General features: G+C 32.3%; 2 protein-coding genes across 2 annotated transcripts; both read right to left on the bottom strand.

Moving 5' to 3' along the window:
* Positions 1-2,079: 2,079 nt before the first annotated feature.
* Positions 2,080-5,592, bottom strand: LOC133680843 (uncharacterized). Its single transcript, XM_062103895.1, has 7 exons — positions 5,010-5,592; positions 4,152-4,292; positions 3,952-4,065; positions 3,690-3,863; positions 3,098-3,213; positions 2,523-2,604; positions 2,080-2,400 (listed from the first exon to the last, which is right to left on the bottom strand). Exons 1-7 carry the CDS (start codon positions 5,484-5,486, stop codon positions 2,395-2,397), a joined length of 1,110 nt encoding a protein of 369 aa, XP_061959879.1. The 5' UTR covers positions 5,487-5,592; the 3' UTR covers positions 2,080-2,394.
* Positions 5,593-13,372: 7,780 nt separating this feature from the next.
* On the bottom strand, positions 13,373-20,519 carry LOC133695979 (peptidyl-prolyl cis-trans isomerase CYP37, chloroplastic). The gene is made up of 12 exons (XM_062117975.1): positions 20,246-20,519; positions 19,091-19,351; positions 18,917-19,006; positions 18,307-18,402; positions 17,811-17,918; positions 17,554-17,603; positions 15,381-15,483; positions 14,596-14,649; positions 14,162-14,320; positions 13,938-14,060; positions 13,765-13,814; positions 13,373-13,683 (listed from the first exon to the last, which is right to left on the bottom strand). Exons 1-12 carry the CDS (start codon positions 20,444-20,446, stop codon positions 13,572-13,574), a joined length of 1,407 nt encoding a protein of 468 aa, XP_061973959.1. The 5' UTR covers positions 20,447-20,519; the 3' UTR covers positions 13,373-13,571.
* Positions 20,520-20,951: the final 432 nt, after the last annotated feature.

The following is a 20,951-nucleotide window of genomic DNA, read 5'->3' as shown; positions in this document are numbered from 1 at the left end:
TAATTTTTTTTATTTTTTTAGATTTTTTTAATTCACTAATATAAAAAATAAATTTAAAAAAATAAAAAAATATTTTTTAAAATAAAAAACATTTGAAAAAATAATCATAAACACCCCGAAATCAAGTCGGTGCTGGTCATCGAAGCCATTAATATGCCGAGTAAAACGTTGTGGTTTGACAAGTAGTCTAACATTTGAAAGTCAAAAACAATGGCTTTGTATCCACCAAGCCTTAATTGACACACTACCAGGTGCTTAACAGTTCAAGGTGTTCTTGCCAAGCCCAACCATATGGAATCATGAGAAAGTCCTGAAGAAAAGCCTCGTCAAAACATGCATGATTGCATTACTATTTAAAAAGCTTTTAAAATACGAGAAGCCAACTGTGGCAGAACAATTCTCTCTCATTTCCAGCTCAAAATCACACCTCTATCTCTTTCTTGGCTCACAAAATGGAAACCATCTCCCAAAAACAGACTAGAGGAAGGCTACAACCTCCAGCAAGACAGTCACTTGGTGAGGGCAACAGGGTTAGAAGAAATAATCAAGTAGCGTCAATCTCTCCTAGGCCACGGTCAACTTGTACGTGCTCAAACCGTCCGGGGTCAGTCAGGTGTAGCAAGCACGGCTACCTGGTGCCTAGTGACAAGTTAAGAAGAAATCAAGCAAATACAGAGATATTAAGGAGGGCTTTAGCACCACCAAATCGGAGGTTAACCCTTCGGTGGTTTAACTTCCAGCCAACGCCTAGTCGGCTTTCTAACATGTCCATGGCATAGTTATTAGCAATATTTTTTTTTTTTCAAGGCTTCACAAGCCTTGAACAGATGGGTGTTCTGTATTTATCTCAAGAAATGATTGTCTATATGTAAATCAATTGAACAGCAATTCCTTTTCATTTGTCTTCTTTTTCTAACATTTCGTTAATATGGCATCGCTGTTTTTCAAATTTATATATCTGCTTGGTAGAGATTCTTAAGGTTGACCTGTTCTATTCTTGTTGTTAGAAAGAGGGGTGACCTCTTCAAATCTTTATGGCATGAAATTCATAAGGTTGGCCTTTTCTTTTCTTGTTGTTAAAAAGAGGAATCACTTGGAGTTCTCCAATTTCATTAAGAATAGAAAAACACCAGAAAAAAGAACAGTAAAAGATAAAAATATATATAAAAAAAAATGAAGTGCTTTTTTAGTGCCGGGATGTAGCGATAAAAACAAACATTTTATTACATTAGTGCTTTTGAAGATGCTATATGGACAGACACTAAAATGTATGCAAATACTGTGCATGGAATCATGAAGTTGCAGCATTGAGAGCGACAGTGGATGCATTTTCAAGTCCCAAAGATGTAGCTTAATCAATATGGAAAGCTTAAGAATTACGTTCAAGTGTCTTAAATTCATGCAGTATCAGGACTATCCTTTGGAGGGTAATTTTTTGGAGACCCTAGACTTTGCTCGACTACCCAGTGTGCTGCTTGCCTTCTTACTTGCAATGAATAACTTTACAGAAATTGTGTTCAGCTTTGAAAAACAAAAACCATTCCTCTTCGGATGCAGAGTTACTAACAATTATGTGACATCGATTTATTTGATTACAAAGTCTCACCCTGCTGTATCCGCATCAACAAATACAGGGACCCTCAGCCTGAACATGCATAAGCTTTCAGACGTTTAAATTGCGAACCACAGTACAGTCTGGCTATTGGCTTTCAGTTCACTCCTTGTTTATGTTAGAGGGAAGAGCGCAGGATCGCAGAGAATGTGCAAGAGATTAGGGCGCACATAATAGGAGTCTAGAGAAAGGAACCTACAGCAATTTCAACCGTAGGCAAAAAAACAAGTCATTATACTCCGAATTATGAACTGGAACCTGTCTGGATTGTTGAAATTGAGACAGCAAAAAAATCATTCTAAAGAAAAAGGCCTCTTATGTCTCCATTGCTCTGCCATCCACCTTCTTCCTTCTCTTCTTCAGTAGCAATGTAACTACAACTCAATTTCCTTTTCATGAAAGAGGGCAACTGTGATTTAATAGTGAAGCTGCCACTGGATGGCTTATCAGATCAGAGAGGGGGGAAATGGTGGTAATCTGAGTCATATGTTTCATTTAGGTGATGAGGCATTTCTGTTTCTATATGTGCACCAGAAAATTCTATATTCCATGGAAACTTTCCAGTGCGTGATTTTTACAGTTGTTAGGAATGGAATGGTATCTCAAGAAGAGTACAACAATCATCAAATAAACATGAATATGCAGGGTGAGATATATACGGTAGCCAGACCGTCCAGAAACTTTCTGCATCAATCATCACATTGTGGATCCCCTCTCAAACTCTAATGACTGAGTTGAGCAATCCTGTTTACTATTTTCGCTCTTAATTTCTTGCATTCCATCTACTCCTGTTAAGAGGCAAACAAAATGGGTTTGATGAAGTAAAAGAACACTCAAAGCATATCATAACTGTCTAGTGCAGTCATTTGTTTATCCAAATAATACAACATAAAACAGTTCTGCAGTATACCTCAAGGGAACTGGGCAGAGAACTGGAAGAAGCTTCTACTGCTGCCTCAGATATTCTTGCTTCTGATTTCTCGTTTGAATAACTACCAAGGGGAGGGGGGGGATTTAGAACTTCAGGCTCAAGTCAAAACAAAATGAATCCTTTATCACCAGACAAACACTTAATTGTTTATTTTTTTACAGATATCTCAACACCATAAATGGGTGGTGCTTCCATGAAAAGGACAAAACAGAATAAAGACAGGAATTTTCTGTGCCATGTCCAGACCACATATTCACATATACCACAACTAAGTAAACTGGAAGATTCTAAAGCAATCTCTAGCAATACTGCTATCAGGGACCACAGGAGATCTCTAACCAGAAATTAAAGTGAGAGAATTAGGCAACAAAGAACTCAGATAAAAAATACATCCAGATTTCACTAGAAATATTTAGCGAATCGAAATCAACTCTTTCTTGGAGATAGATTATGCTTATCCTAAACATATTTCCCAAGAAAAGAATCCATTAATATTTTTCCAGGCTTCATTACCTAAGGGATGACAGTTCAGCAAGAAACAGTATGCTACTTACGTAGACAGTATGGTCACCCAGATGAGTTCTACACAGTCCACCCAAAGGAGTCTTTGTTCTACAGGGATCACACCATATGTGATAAGATGAGCAAACGGCCAAAGCTTCCATCCTGCCTGCACGGGAAAACACATCAAAGAATTCAATAATTAAGCCAAGTTGCAAAAAAAACTAAAGTTCATGTGTTTTTGTCAAACAGTCCAAGCAATAAACAAAAACTACAAACCAAGCACTGAATTCAGCTTATATTAACTGAAAACAGAAGTACTCCTCAATACCTGACCATTTTGAAAAATTAACAAATTGGAAACTTGTTGAGTTGAAGCTTGTAAATGAGAAAACATTTTGTAAAATCATTCAGGTGTTAGAATGGTTGCAAACTAAACATTTAATTATGAGACCAACATGCATGATAACTTCCATTGGCCTCAAACATCCAACTATTAATGCAGAGAGGAAACACTCAAAACTAGTGATGCGATTTCGCCAGATCCTACCCTTCCCAACTCCATTACCAGGTGATAATAAAAACAAATGCTAGATCAAAGTTTGGATCTAGACACAACGAGGAAAGGACAGACGGCTCTCTTACTGTAAGCATAGGCCAGAATGTAGCTGTCAGTTCACTGAAAATGCTGGCGGGTGATTCCAGACGCAAGAATCCCAAGGCTGTGAAATAAATGCTGTTCCAAGCTGCTGCCCACAAAGTTTGGTCAAAGGCTACTTTGGCAGGAACCACCCACCAATCTTGGAAGGGAAAAAGCTCCTACAAAACAGCAAATTGACTGAGTAAATTAATGAAAATGTCATTGAACCTATTAAACTTCCAAAGAAATTTGAATTTCGTTAATCACCTCACAAAACTGGTAATAGTAATGTGAAAGGGAACCATGTAATGTAAAGCCAACAAGGCCCGATCTAAACATTCTTGTGCGGTCGTACTCGAAAAGGGGTTTACCTTCATAGCACTGAAGATGAAACAGAAACAAAGTAAGAGGATGAATACACAACAAAAATAAGGTATCTCAACATTGGTTTCACGGATTTTACAAACCTGAGCAATCCAATCCCCTAGAGAGTAGACCATGCCACTAATCATCATTTTTGCTAAAACTGGGTTTGTCTTTAGAGCTTCCTCATAAGCAGACCAGTTGTGTTGAGGAGCATATCTTAGTATCTCAAAGAGAGTCCACCCCTATTAGAAAAGTGAAAATTAGATGTAGAAGATGTAATCGATAAACAACAAGGGAATTTAGCAATGCACAAAAATAAAAATAAAAATAAAATATAAAACGCATCCAATTATGTCATCCAGCAATGCCTACGGAAATGAGAAAGAAAGAGAAGTTAACATCAATAGCAAGCAACAACTTAAATTTAGATCACACCAAAATGGTTTGAATAAATGAGTTAAAGACAACCAGAATATGAATCAAAGGTTCTAACGAATCTTCTGTACAAGAAACAAGAATTATCCCGACTCCTTAATCTAAGTAAGCCATAAGTCCCAAACTTCTTTTATTACCACAACCAAAAAAGGTTTCTAGCATTCTTAGTCCCCCGATAAAACCTTCTGCTTCCATGAAATCAGATCTTAATTGCATAACTCTGAGCCAGAGGACACAAATTCAAAGCCAAAGGTGATAAAAGAAACAGAATCAAACTTGCTCCAACGCCAAGAAAAAGGAAATTGATTTGAAGCCACTATAAATTTCTCAAGAAATGCTATGCGTGAAGAGCATTCCTAAAAGAATGAATGAAAAAAATGAGATACCTTTGCACCGTCCAACCATAATGAACAGAAACAATTTTCATAAAGAGCATGAAGGCAATAAAAACAAAGCCACAAGCAATTTACAAAGCAAACAAGTATGAATTGTTCTAAATACACATAATGTAAGATTGTACTTACATGCCAGTAATTATGGTCAATTGTGAGCAACTTGGTGATAGCATAAGTACCAGCACCAAGAACAATCATTGCATTGATGGTCCTATCAAATAACCTCTCGGATTCCGATTGCCTATCTATACTCTCTCCATCAATACCGGAACTTGAAGCTGAAGAGAACCCTTCAAAAGAGAACTGCCCGTCGCTCCCTCCAAACCCACTCACCTGAGCAGCCAACTCGGTCCCTTCTCTCTCTACTGGAATCGCTACCATCCCTTCTTTCTGGTCTACACTGTCACCGCTTTGTACTGGAATAACATCGAGCTCTTCTTGGACAACAGAATTCAAGTGCCAGCTCTGTTTGTTTCTGGAGAAAGTTTGGTTCCTTGGCAATTTTGGGCTGAGAAACTGAGGGTTTTGCAGGCTTTTTGAAATGGTTTTTTTGGTTTTTGAAAGAGAAAGGAGACCGTGAGGAGAAATGGCGTGTAAAGCAGCCATTTCTGCTACTGAGTTGAGGTTGGGAAAAACTGGGTTGAGTTGACCAAGTTATCGATCTAACTGTTCGTTTCTCCAAGTAAGAGCGTGTGCAGGCAGTTAGTTTATTATGATAGGTTACTGTTTTGGTATGCTATGGACTATGATATCATGTTTAGGCTTATCTGTGTTTTACTTTGACGCACAGCTCTGATGACGTGTTGGTTATGTGGGGTAGGGCATTGGGAGATGCTTATTGGTTCCCATCAGCAGGTAATGAAATCCTATTTTGTATTGAATGTAGACAAACACTACTGATCTAAGAGTATTTTTTATTTTTATTTTTTCTTTAAATTAAAATATTTTTTTTGTTTTTATATAATTTTAATGTATGAATGTTAAAAATAAATTTTAAAAATAAAAAATATTATTTTAATATATTTTTAAATAATTTTTTTTTTAAAAAAACAATTAGTATCTAAAATTATAAATGTAATCAACGTAGAAAAAAAAAAGTGCAGCTGCTGTATGATTGAAAAAACTCAAATTAGTCCTCTAACTATCCTCACATCTTCACTAAATATCTAAATTAAAATTCTAATCAATTGAATCTTTAAAGTAATAGGCATTCATGAATCACACAGCAAACATGTAAGTATTAATATCAATTAATATTTTATTATTCAAAATTGTTTGTTTTGTGTGAAATGTTTTGTCCATTGTGTTTATTTTTGAAAAATATTTTTTAAAAAATATCTTTCATGTTTGTTTTTTTATAAAATATATTACAGAAAAACTGGTCAATAAAAATTATTTTACTATTATCCTTCTAACATAGTTAATTTATTTGAAAATATTTTCAGTTTATGAAGTTTTGTAAAATATTTTACTAATAGTAATTTACTTACAATATCATCCAGTTATTTCAATCATTACTTCATTATCACCATCTCATCCAGTACTATTATCATCTCATCACCACACTTTGTATACCATCATCATTGAAAAATATTTTGCATGTAAAATGTTTTACATAAAAAAATATTTTTTATTTTAAAAAAAATCATGCATCATATTTAGATTTAAATACCTTGGGAATCTAAATTTGTTCTGAAGATTATATTAAGAATCATTTCATAGTTGGGGGACTAATATGATATCTGTCCATGTCCATGTAGAAATGGATAATATCCATTAAAAGATATTGAAATGGACTATTCAGCTTTAGCAAAACGACGAGTTTAATACAATTCGATCCTTTTTAGTCACAAAAAGATTCAATTTGCGAAATTTCATCTTTGGTATCTTGGATTAGGGCCCCACTAAACTTAACCTCTGGCCACAATAACGTACAGATCATCATGTGTGGGGTCCTTTTTAATCTAAAACTGTAACCCAAGCTCATAGGTAGTCCACATGTTGTGGATCTATGGGCCCATTTGGATTGTCCACACATCCAATGGATACGCAAACGACGTTTCTAAGAATCTAAGGTGGGTGTTTCTCGATAATCTGGATCCATCGTGTACATTTCTTTTTTCACCAAAATTTGTAAGCCATGTAGTTTTTGAAAGTTATGATTGAAACATGTAGATAAATTTTGTTTGCACTGTGAACAAGCTGGTTTAAATTATTTTTTTAATGCCACATCAGTCTAGTAATTATTAACATATTTTTTAAAAAATAAATTTTAAATTATATAAGACTTGATCTGATGTAATTTGATTAATTTGATTGATTCAAATACAACTCGGATAAATATAAAAAGCATAGTTTGACTAAAATAATTTCAAGATAATATTTTTTTTTAATATTAAGATGACAATATATTAAATCATTCGAGTTAATTTACAAAATTCACAGTTCAGATCATGAGACTATAATAACCTTACAAAATATAAATTGAAAAAAAATAAATGAAACCTCATTTTCAATCAACCTCAAGCTTAATGATGAAATTGAAAAATAAAATAAAATAAGGCCTAAATCAACTCGGGATAACTTATCAAACTCGCGATCTACATCATGAAACTGTGATAACCCCACAATAAGTAAATCAAAATAAATTATAAATATTAATTCCTAATCAACTCAATGTCGAAGGATTACATCAGAAATAATTCAATTAAAAAATGATTCAAAAAATGATCCAAGTCAATCTAAGTTAACCCGTTGAACCCTGGACCAATGTTATGAGATTGAAATAATCTCATAGAAAAAAATTAAAAAAAAGTTATGAAATTCAATTCTAAAAAAACTCAATGTTGAAGGATGAGATTGAAAAAAAAATCAATTAAAAAATAACAAGAAAAACCCAATCAACTTGAATTAACTTGCCAAACTCATAACTCGTGTCATGAGATTGAAATAATCTTATAGAGTGCAAATTATAACAAAATTATGAATATCTATTTCCAATAAATCTAATATTAAAGGATAAAATTAAAAAAAATCAAAAAATTCCAAGCCCTTAATAATTTATAAAAAATTAAATCAATTATATTTATAATAATTAAATTAATTAATTTTTTAAAAATAAATTTAAATTAAAAAATATTAGACTAGACTCATGTGTCTAGCTTTAATTGAAAAACTAGGCGTGCACTTAGGTTTGTTTTATATTTTTTCTAAGACTGGAGGCATGTTATCTACTTTTTTTTTTTCAAAACTAAGTAATAGATTGCCTGCATGAAAACCCAAAATTCAAGTCATTTTTACTTGAAAAACAATTTAAAAACACCATAAAAACATTAAATTATTTACCAATTCTAAAACACCCTAAAATCAGTCAAAAAAATTAATTGAATTAAAAAATATATAATTGTACCACAATCTACCTTTTCTAACATGTTTATATGAAATATTTATCACCATCAAACCCTTTTCATCAAATAGAACCTCATTCAGATTAATCATTTTAATTGTCAGAGTGTTGTCATTTGAAGACTTAATATCTCCTCTAATATTTTTTTATGACGTTTTTTTTTTTAATTTAGGGACTGAAAAATTAATAAAATAAACTTTTGGATAAAAAACTACAATTTCAAAAACTATAAAGATTGAAAAAAAGTAAACAAAGGAAGATAGGAAGACTAAAAGGAGCTTTTTCACTCTAATGTAAAATTGGTCATGGGTTTTTATTTTTTTATATATATATATATATATTTTTTGATTTTTGGTTCGTTGAATTTTTTTCTTTCTATAACAAATTATAATAAATTGGTCAATAATATTGTCTTATATAAGGCTGCAATTGAAAAGCAAAAAAGTTTGAAGATTAAAATGGAAAAAATTAAGTTACTTTAGATTACTACAATATTTTTATTTAGGTGTTTTATTATATTTTTTTAATGATAATATATAAAGGTTTAGGATTCTCTTTTTTTTTTTTTGTAGCAGCCAAATGAAAATGAAGGTTGGGGGCAAACCTAGAAGGCTACCCTTGTATAGTCGGCCCAAATTATCCATGAATAAAAGCAAATAAAACATCTAAATGGTATCAAAGACATTGAGGCAAGGAAGAAGATTCTTTTTTTTTTTTCAAAACAAAAAAAAATAAAGATAAGTAGCAAAATTTAAATCCAAAAATAAATATATAGATGTATAGTAATCAGGCCTTAGGGTTTTTACCTAAAAACTTGACTTTGAACCTATTTTGACCTAAAAACACATAGAAAATACTTTATAAATCTTGATAAATCAATTTATGACCTTAAATAACCCAAAAACCCACCTAAAACCTGAAATCTATCTAAAATAAAAAAAAACTTTTCCATAGCTTGAGGTTAGGAATTGAGCTTTACAGTTTTTTTTCAAATAAGGTATTTTCAATCTAATAACTCAGATCATGAGTTTGAAAAGTTAACGTAGATTGTATATCATTTTTTTTTCTTTTTTCTTTTTTCTTTTTTCTTTTTTCTTTTTTTTTTTATTTCATCATTGAACATTGATGGGTTCTTTTTTAAGATATAGGTTGTGGTTTTCTTTGTTTTTTCTTCTTTTGGTTTATCCCGATCTTATGACTTGGACCGTGAGTTTGACGGGTTAACATTGGTTCACTCAATTTTTATTACCAAAGTTACAGGTTAGTCATGCTAACTCAAATTGATTCGGGCTAATGTTTTTGTCATTTTTTTACCCAATTTTATCCTTACATATTTAATTGTCTCCTAATTGATCTATATTATTGTTTCCTAGGTTATCATGATCATTTTATTGTTTAAATTTGATCAATTTGTTATCGTTACTTTTTTTTTTATCATCTAATTAAAATAAAACTATCTTATTTGATCTAGTCACGTCTATAACTCAAGTTGCAATTTTTTCTTCCTTATTTAAAATGTATTTACAAGACCAAAGCATACTACTTATAAATATATAGATTGAAAGAAAGAAAATGCCTTTATATTATATGTCCTAGCTAGGTCAAAGAAGCAACAACCATACCTATAGCAATCTTCCTGAAGATATAATAGTGGATATATTTGCAATACTATGGGTAAAATCTTTTAAAATAATGTTTGGTACTGAAGCGGTGAAACTCTCATCATCAAAAGGAACCTATTGAGTCCAAAAGTGATTCTTTTTTATGGCTAAAATCAGTATCAGTCGAGACTTTCTCTTTTCTCAATTAAAGCATAGGCCAACTCACGTGTTTGGCCTATAAAAAAAACCTAACTTTATAGCTAGGCCCATAAAAAAAGGCATGGCTCGTGTGCCATACCTTTTTTTTTTCAACATTAAAGGGCAGATGACCACCTTATTTTTTTTTATTTTAAAGGGTGGATGATGTGATTAAAAAAAATATATAGCAAACAATGTGTTGTTTATTGGCTTAGTTTCCAGCGATCACAGGGTCGTCAGAAAATCAAGCCTTAGGGTTTTTATTTAAAAACTTGACTTTCAACCTATTTTTACCTAAAAACACATAGAAAACACTTTATAAATCTTGATAAACCAATTTATGACCTCAAATAACCTGAAAATCCATCCAAAAACCCGAAATCTATCTAAAACAAAAAACCTTCCTGAGCTCATATCTACAATTCCAGGTAAGCAGAAGGACAAAGAACACTTATGTGAAACTCCCTTCATAAAAAAGAATATATTGACATCAAAATAAAATTTTTTCGTGGTCGAAATCAATTAAGACACTCTATTTTTCACCAAAATCTAGTCACTTTCTCTTTCCTCTCTTAAATTAGGGATTTAAAAATAAAAAAATAAGCTTCAGACTAAAATTGTAATTTTGAAAATTTAAGGGACTAGATATTTATAAATTGAAAAATATGGGGATCAAAGTAAACTTTTCACTATTTTTGAAACTGCCACCTATTTTCTTTGCCATTTTCACCTCGGTCCTTTTTCTTTCAAAACTTGTATTTGCTTAACAAATTTGAAGTAATTGGGCTTCAATTTGACCTTAAAAGGATGCAGTTGGTAAAAAATAATAATTAATAACCTAAATGAAAAAAAAGAAGATACAATGAGTCCATAATTGAAATGTCAGAGTTTATACATTGAAGCATGATAAGCGAAATCCATGTGTGTACACTAAATTAAGAAAAATACTTGGGAGAGAGAGTCCCAAGAATTCAGCTCTGGCTTGCCTTTGCAAACCAATGGGGTCTTTTTGAACGGAGCTCTTCGTTGGCGAGAGCCGAGAGGCATCTGGTTGTAATATCATTGCCTTTAATCTAGCGCAGGAAAGACCTAGAAGAAAGATGGTGGCGCTGCGGTGCTGGTTAAGGGTGATATATGGTTGATAGAAAGGAATAATATTAGCAAGCAGATTTCTGAACGCACAGGGGGTTGCTATGACGCTTTGCCTAACGTAGACAGTCTGGTTTCACTCTATTAAGCACAGACTGATGAAGAATAGGAAGAAGAGCACAACAGTAAGAACAATGAATTAATTTTAAATTGTTCCTTTTTTAAATTTTCTCTGAAACCCAACAGTGAATCTTGTGAGAAAAAAAATTGTTTTATTTTCATAATCATATGCTTTTTGTTGTTTCATATGGACGGGTTCTAATATAGTTTATGTATCAGCTACAAGGAATGATCAAAGATTGTTCTAATATGGTTTACGTATCAGCCAGTTTTTGAAATTTAGGAGATCGATGATGATCCTAACAGTTTGATGGCTTAACGGGGACTTCAACTCTCTAGCCTTCTACGTTACAATGCTGCGTATTTTGATACGTGTTGATTATGTGATTATTGATTAAATGATTATTGCACGCTTTACACTGCAGGCAAGGTTAAGTTTTTTCATATATTAAAAAAAATATTCAAGCGATGACTCAAGTTAAATTGGGTTATCTTAATTAACTTAAAATCCATCCACGATAACATATCAAATAAAATTTCATAAAAAAAAAAACTAAAGGGTTAATAATTTAATGTCAAATAATAAATTTTTTTAAAAAATATAAAAAAATATAAAAAAAAAACAAGAGAAAACCCAAGCTTACTCAACAACCCACTACCCGCAATATGAAATCAAGTTAAAATAATAATTTTTTTTAAAAGACAAAAACAAAAACCGAAGTTAAATCAATAAAAAAGAATATAAAAAAATCAAGTAAATCTCGGTTAACTTGACTAACCCGCAATCCGTGCCAGCCCCATAAAAAGAGAAGAAAAAAAAACATAAAGAACAAAACCCAATAATCTAATGTCAAAAAAAGAAATTAAAAAAAAAAACCCTAAGTCGATTCAGGTTAACTCAACTAACTTACAACCAACGATATGAAATTAAGATAAAAAATTAAATTTAAAGAAAAAGACCTACAAGAGAATTTTGAAGTAAAATAATAACAAATATGCAAAATCTCTAATCATTCAAAATAAAAAAATAAAACAAATAACAATCAAATTAATAAAGATAAAATCTGACATAAAAAATAAATGAAAGAAAACAATGTGGACCTAAATTGAAAATTAAAATAAATTAAGAAAAATAATATAAAAATAACAATAAAAAGATGAGGACCAAATTAAATGAAATAAAATGCCTAGAGATGAAATTAAAAAATAAATAAAATTCAAAAATTATTAAAAGCAAAATAAATAGCAATTAAAATAATAAGGGCTAAAATTGATTGAAACACAAAATAAAAGACACAATTAATTTTTTTTTAAATAACGTGAATTTCTTGCCAATAAAAAGAAAAAAAATAGGAAAAGAAAAAAAAGATTAATCAGAGATCAACCAGACCTCATACGTCAACACGCACTCTACCACCATGAAAAGAACAACTCGCCGCTTCTAACACTGATAATGGCAGCATTTGACTATCTTGAGATGTCACATGCACCGCTCAAAAAGCATGAATACCTTTTATTTGCTAGCTCGTGCAAGACACACACACCAAAATTTTTTTTAATTATTTTTATATATAGTCAACGACTTAATTGCCCTATCCTGAGACATAATTACAAAATAACCATGTTAAAAAAATCTAATAAGTGACCCAAAAGAATATTCTATTATTTTTAAATTTAAAGGCAATATGGTTGTTTTACGGTGAATTCAAAGAACAAATATGCCACAAAACCCTTCTCTCTATTTTTTTTTTTATACATGTATTTATGTCGTTACACTGCTTATTTAAAATGTCAAAAAACTCACTTGTCCCCATTAAAAATGATAATGATAAATAAATATCATTGAAAAAAAAAACGTTCTTACTTCTAAAACCAAGTTAAATGAGTTTTTCTCTCAAGAAAAAAATAATAATTTCACTCGGGAAATTCATAGTGAAATTTGAGTGTACATAGTAAAAAACCAAGCTTTTTAGTTTTTCTTTTTTTTAATGTAATTCAATCCGCCAAACCAAAGAATGCCATTGCTTTTATATTAAATTTAGCATGCTCCAGATCCAATCATGTCATCAACAGCTTAGTTGGAAAGGAAGAATAAAACAAATTGATATCAGAGCAAGCAAGTTTTACAATATCAAATGCAAGTAATTGAGGCAATAAGAAAGATTTACAGAGGTCTCCAACACAAGGACACCAACCTGCACCAAGAAAATCAGGCTGATTCCATAACAAGTGCAATGAAGATAAAGAATGACGAGTCTTCCTGTGGTAAAGATTATGTTAGTTCTCATTTGGCAATATGAGGCGATCCTGACCTTCCACGAGCTCTGCTGATTGAATTATATCCCCACTTTTTATCTGTGAAAGAATTTCTCTCCCAGCGGTTGTGTATCTGCATATTGAAATCGCATATCATGATACGACTCAAAAACTTATTTACTACCACCATGAAAAAAGTTCATCAAAGACATACCCAAAAACTGAAAACTGCCCTTCATCGAAAGATAGCCCTCCTAAACCAGCCTACAAGACACACAGGAGTACCAAGATAAGGGGGTGATAGGGAAGGACAAGGGGCAATGACATCATGTGAGGAAATTCAGACGTCCATATTTTATTTTAGTTTTTAGTGTGGATGGCACTTACATTTCTTTTATCATAGAGATAGAAGAAAAACTGATATGGTGCAGAGAAGTCCTCAGAAACCTCACTGTGCGCCATTGCAACTGCCCCGTAAACAGATAGTGGAAGAACTGGCAATTCTCCATCCTTCCACATGGAAAGAGGAAATTATATAACATTGAAAAAAAAAATGTTTTGCTACTTGCAATTGCATGGAACGCACAGAAATAGAAATAAGAGTTCTGTACCTGGACACTTAATGTTGTTCGGTACAAAGGTTCAAATTGGCCCGATGGCATTATCTCTAAGGGAACACTGTAACCACTGTTCTTATCAAGTCCATTGTCAGTGAGAACAGCTTGGTCAGTGAAGCTGAGCTTTGCCCCGTTATATGCTCCATCAACTACCTGAAAGAGGGCAGAACATTCCAATAACTCAATGTTTCAGTTCCGAGGCATGTTTTTCACATGGTAAAATCTAAAACAAAGCTACCTGGAAAGGAAAAGTAATAAATAAAAAGTAGGCATAAATCAAAGCTTCTGAGACAGAAAAGAAAAGAAAAACAATAGGATGCAATGGCATGTCAACTAAAACTGGACAAGGAAAATTTGAGGATGGAGTGAACTGAAAGGATGGGAAAATAAAATTTCCACAAGGCTGAGATGAGGTTCAACTACCTTACCAGTTTCACAAAATTCCCTGCTGTTAATGGTGCTGAGAATCCGTCTATAACAACCTGAATCCAAGTGTTAATCATCAGTTGGTATTAAATGTATGGTAAAGAAATCAACATTCATCAGGACTGTTACAAGTATTGAAGGTATATTTATCGTATAAGATGCTGATATTCATTGCTTGCAGGCGGTTAGGCACAATATTTGGCCATTAACAAAAAAACATAAGGTGCATCAGCAGAGCAACAAACTGGCGTACCTTAAAGTGAATGATAAACTGAAATGCAATTCATGTAAACAAGCACGCCTTTTGAAACCAGAATTATATCTCTTGCTGGGGGGGGGGGGGGGGGGGCTTAAACTCAACAAGGTATTTCAAGAACCAAAAGGTGACTCCAGTTTAGTCATCTGGTTTGAGAATTGTTCAATAAACCAATGAGACCCTGTTTAAATATTACTCATAAACTCCAGGCTAAGCAAAACATCATTCATATTATGGTATTATGTGTTCCTTGACAACATTTTATTAACATGATGATGCACAAGCTCACAATATTTGAGGATCAGCCTGCTTAAGCCAATATGTGCCTGAGCTCAGATTTCTCCTACATGGCTGGCCATCATAGTCATCTTTTTTTTCTTTGCATGGAGATGGCTTGCCAGGGGGTGGAGGAGATATATATGAAAAATGTTTTAGGTATCAGAGCTAACACAAACTAATAGCAAAGTTTCTCTATATCTAATTGAAATAATGTGAAAGCTTGCCACATAGACATTCAGAAGTTTATCAAACCTGAATTTTGGCATTCTTTTTCGGTTCACCACCAGCTTCTGGGGAAAATGTTGAGCCATCTACTTTCTCAATGGTAAATTCAACAGTCCCTCTGCCTGTTAGCCTACAAATAAATGAAAAGATGATGCTGACGCAAAGCATAAACAAGTTTGTAAGATGCTAATCAAATACAACAATTGCACATCAGTGAGCAGTCTCAAATTGACAAATTAGCCACACAGAGAAGGCAACAGCTAGAACCAAAATGAAGTCAAGACAGATCGTATATTTCCTAATAATATTTAATTTTATAGAAATTGAGTCAACCTATGAAAATGCTATTAGCCCAAAGTCTATGGATTAATGATTTTGATGATAACAGAAATTAGTCAATTTAATATACATTTCAAAAGTTTTAATGTTGTAGGAATTTTACTACATTAAATTGAAGCAATATGGACCTTTTGGATGCAAGCTTGACTTAAAGATGCTTAAACTTAATTTCATGTAATTAAGTCTTTGTAGAATTTAATTTGGCATCAAAAAAATATTTTTATTGTTGAATTTATCATCCAAAAATAGTTTTATTGTCAAAACTTACACATTTTATCATATATTTTAGTATTATCACTCAAATTCTTTTTCAATGGATAACATAAACTAAGTGTTTTTTATCACTAAAAGAAGTTTCTTTTTTATTTTTAACTATGTGGTAAACTTGTAATTTTAAAAAAAGTTATACTTGATTTATTTTATACTCAAGAGCTAACTTGTCCTGAGTGGTTAATTTATTTTACATTCAAGCTTGTGTAAAAACTCTTTTGTTTATAAAAAAAAAATGGTGATATGGCCGTTCTTAATAGATGGAAGAACACTCCAAAAGTTCAAAATATTTTACTCCATCCTTCCAAGTGTATATAACATCTAAGTGATGATTTTTCACCTATAAAAAACACTTACTCACTTCATGTGAATAACCTTACAACCTTAGAATTTTACAACACTCACATGCTTGTAAATTCTCTTATCTAAAAAGCTTTTATTATTTTCATAATCTTCTCAAAACTTTAAACTTTTTTTTGGCATCAAATCACAATCTCATTGAGCTAGACTACATTCATAAAGACTTGAGCTCAATTTATTGTAACATTTTCTTCATTGTAAGGTGTGGAAATTCTTGTGAGAGAATATCTTTTGAAAAAGTGTAAGTGTTACTTGAACCACTTGAGAATATCTTTGGTTGTGAGCCATTGAAAGGTTTAAATCTTGATATTTGAAAAGGATTGTGAGAGATAGGTTTTCTAATCTTGATCTCGTAAATATTAGTGCATCGATAAGATCTCACTTATTAAGAATGTGAGTTGATAGTAAATACTTGAACGGATGTGAGTAGGTGATTGTCCTAATCACTATAAAATTGGTTTGTGTTTCTTGATTTCTATCTCATTCTATTTGTGCCTTGCATAATTGATTGTTGTTGTTGAAATTTTAAGTGTTAAAGAATTAAATTTCAAGTATCAAACTTTTAATTAAGCCCTCATTCACCCCTTTTTAGGTGATATTTTTGACTTTCAAATACTATGAAAAAACTCTCTCTATGATATATCATGTCGTAAATCTTTTTAATTATGTTTTCATGTCCTATTTTATCGATTTATGCATTACTGTGAAAGTAGTTGCAAAGAAGCTACTCATGAAAAGTAAGTGTATGAAGAAGAAAGATGTATAGTGTGTTTTTCAAAAGTGTCTTTTTCTTGGAAATATATTAAAATAAAATAAAAATAGATTTTTTTTTAATTTTTGATATTAACACATTAAAATCATCATAAAGCACTAAAAAAACATCAATTTAATATTTTTTTCAAGGCAAATACACTTTTGAAATGCTCCCAAACATAGTTCAAAATGCACTACCAAACAAGCACATTAGCTGCAAGTCGTGAAACTCATAATACAAGAGTGAATAACCGATATTCTCATTGGATGTAATGGATAAAAAACCATTTAAATTCATCAAGGATTATTTTTAATGTACCACAAGCTTTCATTTATTGCTTCTATCTTCTGTTCAACTATAAATGATTTAAGAATGGTATCCTCATTTGTTAGAGACACATCTATTTGTGGCATGCACATGGCAATTTCAGTAAATTGGAGAATTAAATTTATATGGATATTCCTGGAGAGGACTGACCTTGGATATTTCAAGTATTGCTGGGGCAACAAAAATGACAGCCCAGGAGCCTGTTGCAAAAAGCTTTACATTGAGATTTGCTGCATGCTTAACTTTTATCCACAAGTTCGTGGTTATCTATATCATCAAATTCTTGGGCAAAAGACACAATCCCCAATATATGAAGTGTGAAGATTTTAAGGAAAATATCTCAACTTTATTCTTTTATATGGTTTACATGAGAAAAATTATTCATTATTACTGGAAGTCACATTTACCTGCAGCAACTCCAGCTCTGCAACCGTATCCAGCGAAGATGCAAGGCCAACAGAAACTCTATCTGGGTCCTGATCCTTAATACATTGAAGGAGTGCTTGCAAACCACCCTAGAAAAGCGAGGGAGATTTAGTATAATTATAACAAGTTCTAGCATAAACCATGTAAATTAAGCTTCTTGTTAGTTTCTCATCCCCAACAGGTGAAAGATTCTGTAACTTAGATGGATTGCTGATATAATGTGTTGTATATTGCTGTGGCAGCTAATAAAACTAACTAAGAGTATTATGTTGCAGAACAACATTATATTTTTCATGTGCTCTAGGCTCAAGTTTCTGGTTATGCTCCTACAATTCATTCAACAGCTTAAAAGGATAGCACATTGGAATTTATCTTGTCTGTATCTGTTCCAGTCCACCAATGCTGGTACAATTCTCTCAAGCTAACAAATTTTCTCGTCAAATTGAGCTAATAAAATTATGAAGTTCTTTCCAATACCTTCCCATCTATTAGAGATGCATACAGTGTAGACCCCCTTTCCTTCAAGTCTGCTGGTAGACTTGCCAGGATAGAATCCTTTTCATCCTTTGCTATCTGAAATAAGAAGAAAGAAAAACTCCCAGGTAATTATATAAATTCATTATACACATCGTCGATGAGGGGAATTAATTGTTTACAACACAAAATTATTGTACATGTTGATGTGGGAAATGAACTCAAGAAGACTAAAATCACTAATGGCATTGCATGCAAGGAAACTTGAACAGATGAGGCTTAATATGTAAAATAAAAGAAAAACTAACAACAAAAATGTGGTTTCCAGTTTTAATAAATGCTCAATTGGATATCATGGGACTAAACTTGTGCAAATAAGAAGTAATTTTCGGCAGAAGCAAATGGTTTAGGCCCATGTCTAAGCCAGAAGACAACAATTGATGGAGAAAATCATGATGTGAGATCCCAGAACAGCTAAAAAATGGAAAGCATCTTCCTAAACAAAGATCTCATCTGATAATTTTTATTAATTGAACTGAGCTGCATACTTTTGAATAGTACCACTCTGACAATGAGTTTTTATCTTGTTGAATCAATAAAGTGCAGCATGTACCTTTAGTGCTTTCTTCACATTACCCTCCATGGTTCCATAAGGTTTTCTTTGTGGAATTCTTAGCAAGTATGAAATGTCCTCGAGAGAAGTCTAGAAGCAAAAGCAAGATGGTCTGCAAACTGATTAATTTCCAAGTTAGGGAAGTTATGTAGTAATTTAATTGCTAATAACAACCTGTATGGACTTCATGTTTATGTTTGCTGGGATAGCCTTTCTTAATGCAAGCTCCCCGGTTCTTGGGACCTTGGTGTCCGGAGAATAAAGCACCGCTTTTGCTGGAGAAACATACCAAAAGTCCCAACCACTCAAAGGTACTGGTGCAGAAATTTGGATAAAAATAAGTATCATAGCAATCAGACTCTTAAGTTTTTTCGTTCCATCTCCAAAAGTCGACATGTACAAATTAGGAGGAAAATCGTGCTCGCATGCCAGATCCTACATAACCAAAAAGCCATTTTAGAAAGCACTACAGAAAAGGGGATTATAATTTCCCCTATTTGATCCATAAGGTAGATAGTCTAATCGGTGTGTAAGGAAAGAAGAAGTGACAAGGGCAAAAAAATGCATAATTATGGATACAAAGAGGGTAAAATAAATTAGTTTCTTGCAGTAAAATTGTAATGCATAGACAGGATTATCATACCAGGTTATCTACTATTGCCAGTCAATTGCAATTAAAAATAACAAGGACAAAGAAAAATAGACATCAATATATTCCAACAAAAATTGCTTCTGGGAATCAGATTCCTCTATCCATGGAGTGAACTTTTTCATAAATGGAAACACATAAAGCAAGACTTTGAATCATGCCCAGCATTCAAATGAACAAAGGCCATATATATTGGTTGATGATGCTTAGGAGATTTTTGCATTACACGTAAGAAGAAACCCTAAGGCTCGTATTTTCTTATAAAATACTCGGAAAACCAAACTTGATTTTGCAGTCTTCAAAATTTCTTATTGCAATTGTTCCTAGATTACTAATTATTTTTTCACCAGAACTATAGACTAATTATCTCCGTGTAGCAGTCCCAATCAGAACCAATTCCACTACTATCAGCTGCCACAACAGTTACCTTATTCCTAACCAGTAGTACATCAACACCATTTGTCTAATTAAAAATCATTAAAACACATGCTGACGCCTAAAATTCCAACAGTGAAGCTGGGAAAAGAAAAGAGCTCGAATTCAAATATTTGTTGACTATAACTAAGGAGACCCTAATTATAATCTTATGTCAATACCATTTCCTTGATTAGTACATTATGCCATCAGCATTGGAAAACCCTTCATTTCATAGAGGAGATTTGAAAAACATAAAACCACACCTTGGCATAAGTACTTGTTGTAGAGTTGCAGGCACGGACAGCAGGTCTTGCTGTAACTTGGCTACGAGCTTCATTGAGTCGAAATGCAAAATGGGCAGAGAGGAAAAGGTGCTTTTGAGTCGGTTTTTGAGAGATGGAGACATTGAAGGAGAGCTTCTTGGAAGAGATGATGATAGAAGAAGAGGATAAAGGCAAAGCCATGACTTTGTAAGCGGTTGGATTTGTGAGAGTCAGACACGGAGACAGAGAGACTGAGGTTTTTTTTGGCGCGCCTAATCTATCTAGACAGTCTTAGCTGGATGGTTTTGATTGGTTTGTAAGAACTTGAAATTAATGGGACACCCCCATACTTATACATATTACCCTCCGGCTACCTTTAATATTTTACAACTTTTTTTTTTTTTTATTTTTAATTTTATTCCATGATGTTTGTTAACTTTATCAATAAAATTGTTTAACTATATATTTTTATTTAAAATGTATTAAAATAATAATTTTTTTATTTTTAAAATTTATTTTAATATCAAAACATCAAAATAATTTAAAAATATTTTTAAAAAATTAATTTAAAAAATAAAATCATTTTTTTAGCTAACCACATTTAAAACTAAACTCCAAACACACACTCTTTAATATATTTCTATATTTTTTTTTTTTTGTGAAAATTCAAACTAGTGTATTCTTATTGCAATCGTCGTGATGATCA

Source organism: Populus nigra, chromosome 1, assembly GCF_951802175.1.
Source record: "Populus nigra chromosome 1, ddPopNigr1.1, whole genome shotgun sequence".
NCBI lineage: Eukaryota > Viridiplantae > Streptophyta > Magnoliopsida > Malpighiales > Salicaceae > Populus > Populus nigra.
Note: the sequence above shows the minus strand (reverse complement) of the source record. Positions and strands in the feature narration are given on the sequence as shown.

Bases quoted from the DNA above. Each gene is read 5' to 3' on its own strand.
- LOC133695979 (XM_062117975.1), bottom strand. From the start codon at position 20,446: ATGGCTTTGCCTTTATCCTCTTCTTCTATCATCATCTCTTCCAAGAAG. The intron at 14,061-14,161 runs GTACAGAACTCT...TCCATGTGGAAG, and splicing joins GAACAACATTAAGTGTCCAG to GATGGAGAATTGCCAGTTCT. The intron at 13,815-13,937 runs GTAAGTGCCATC...TGTGTCTTGTAG, and splicing joins ATCTCTATGATAAAAGAAAT to GCTGGTTTAGGAGGGCTATC.
- LOC133680843 (XM_062103895.1), bottom strand. From the start codon at position 5,486: ATGGCTGCTTTACACGCCATTTCTCCTCACGGTCTCCTTTCTCTTTCA. The intron at 3,214-3,689 runs GTAAGAGAGCCG...TTTCCCGTGCAG, and splicing joins CATTCTGGCCTATGCTTACA to GCAGGATGGAAGCTTTGGCC. The intron at 2,605-3,097 runs GTAAGTAGCATA...TCCCCTTGGTAG, and splicing joins TGGGTGACCATACTGTCTAC to TTATTCAAACGAGAAATCAG.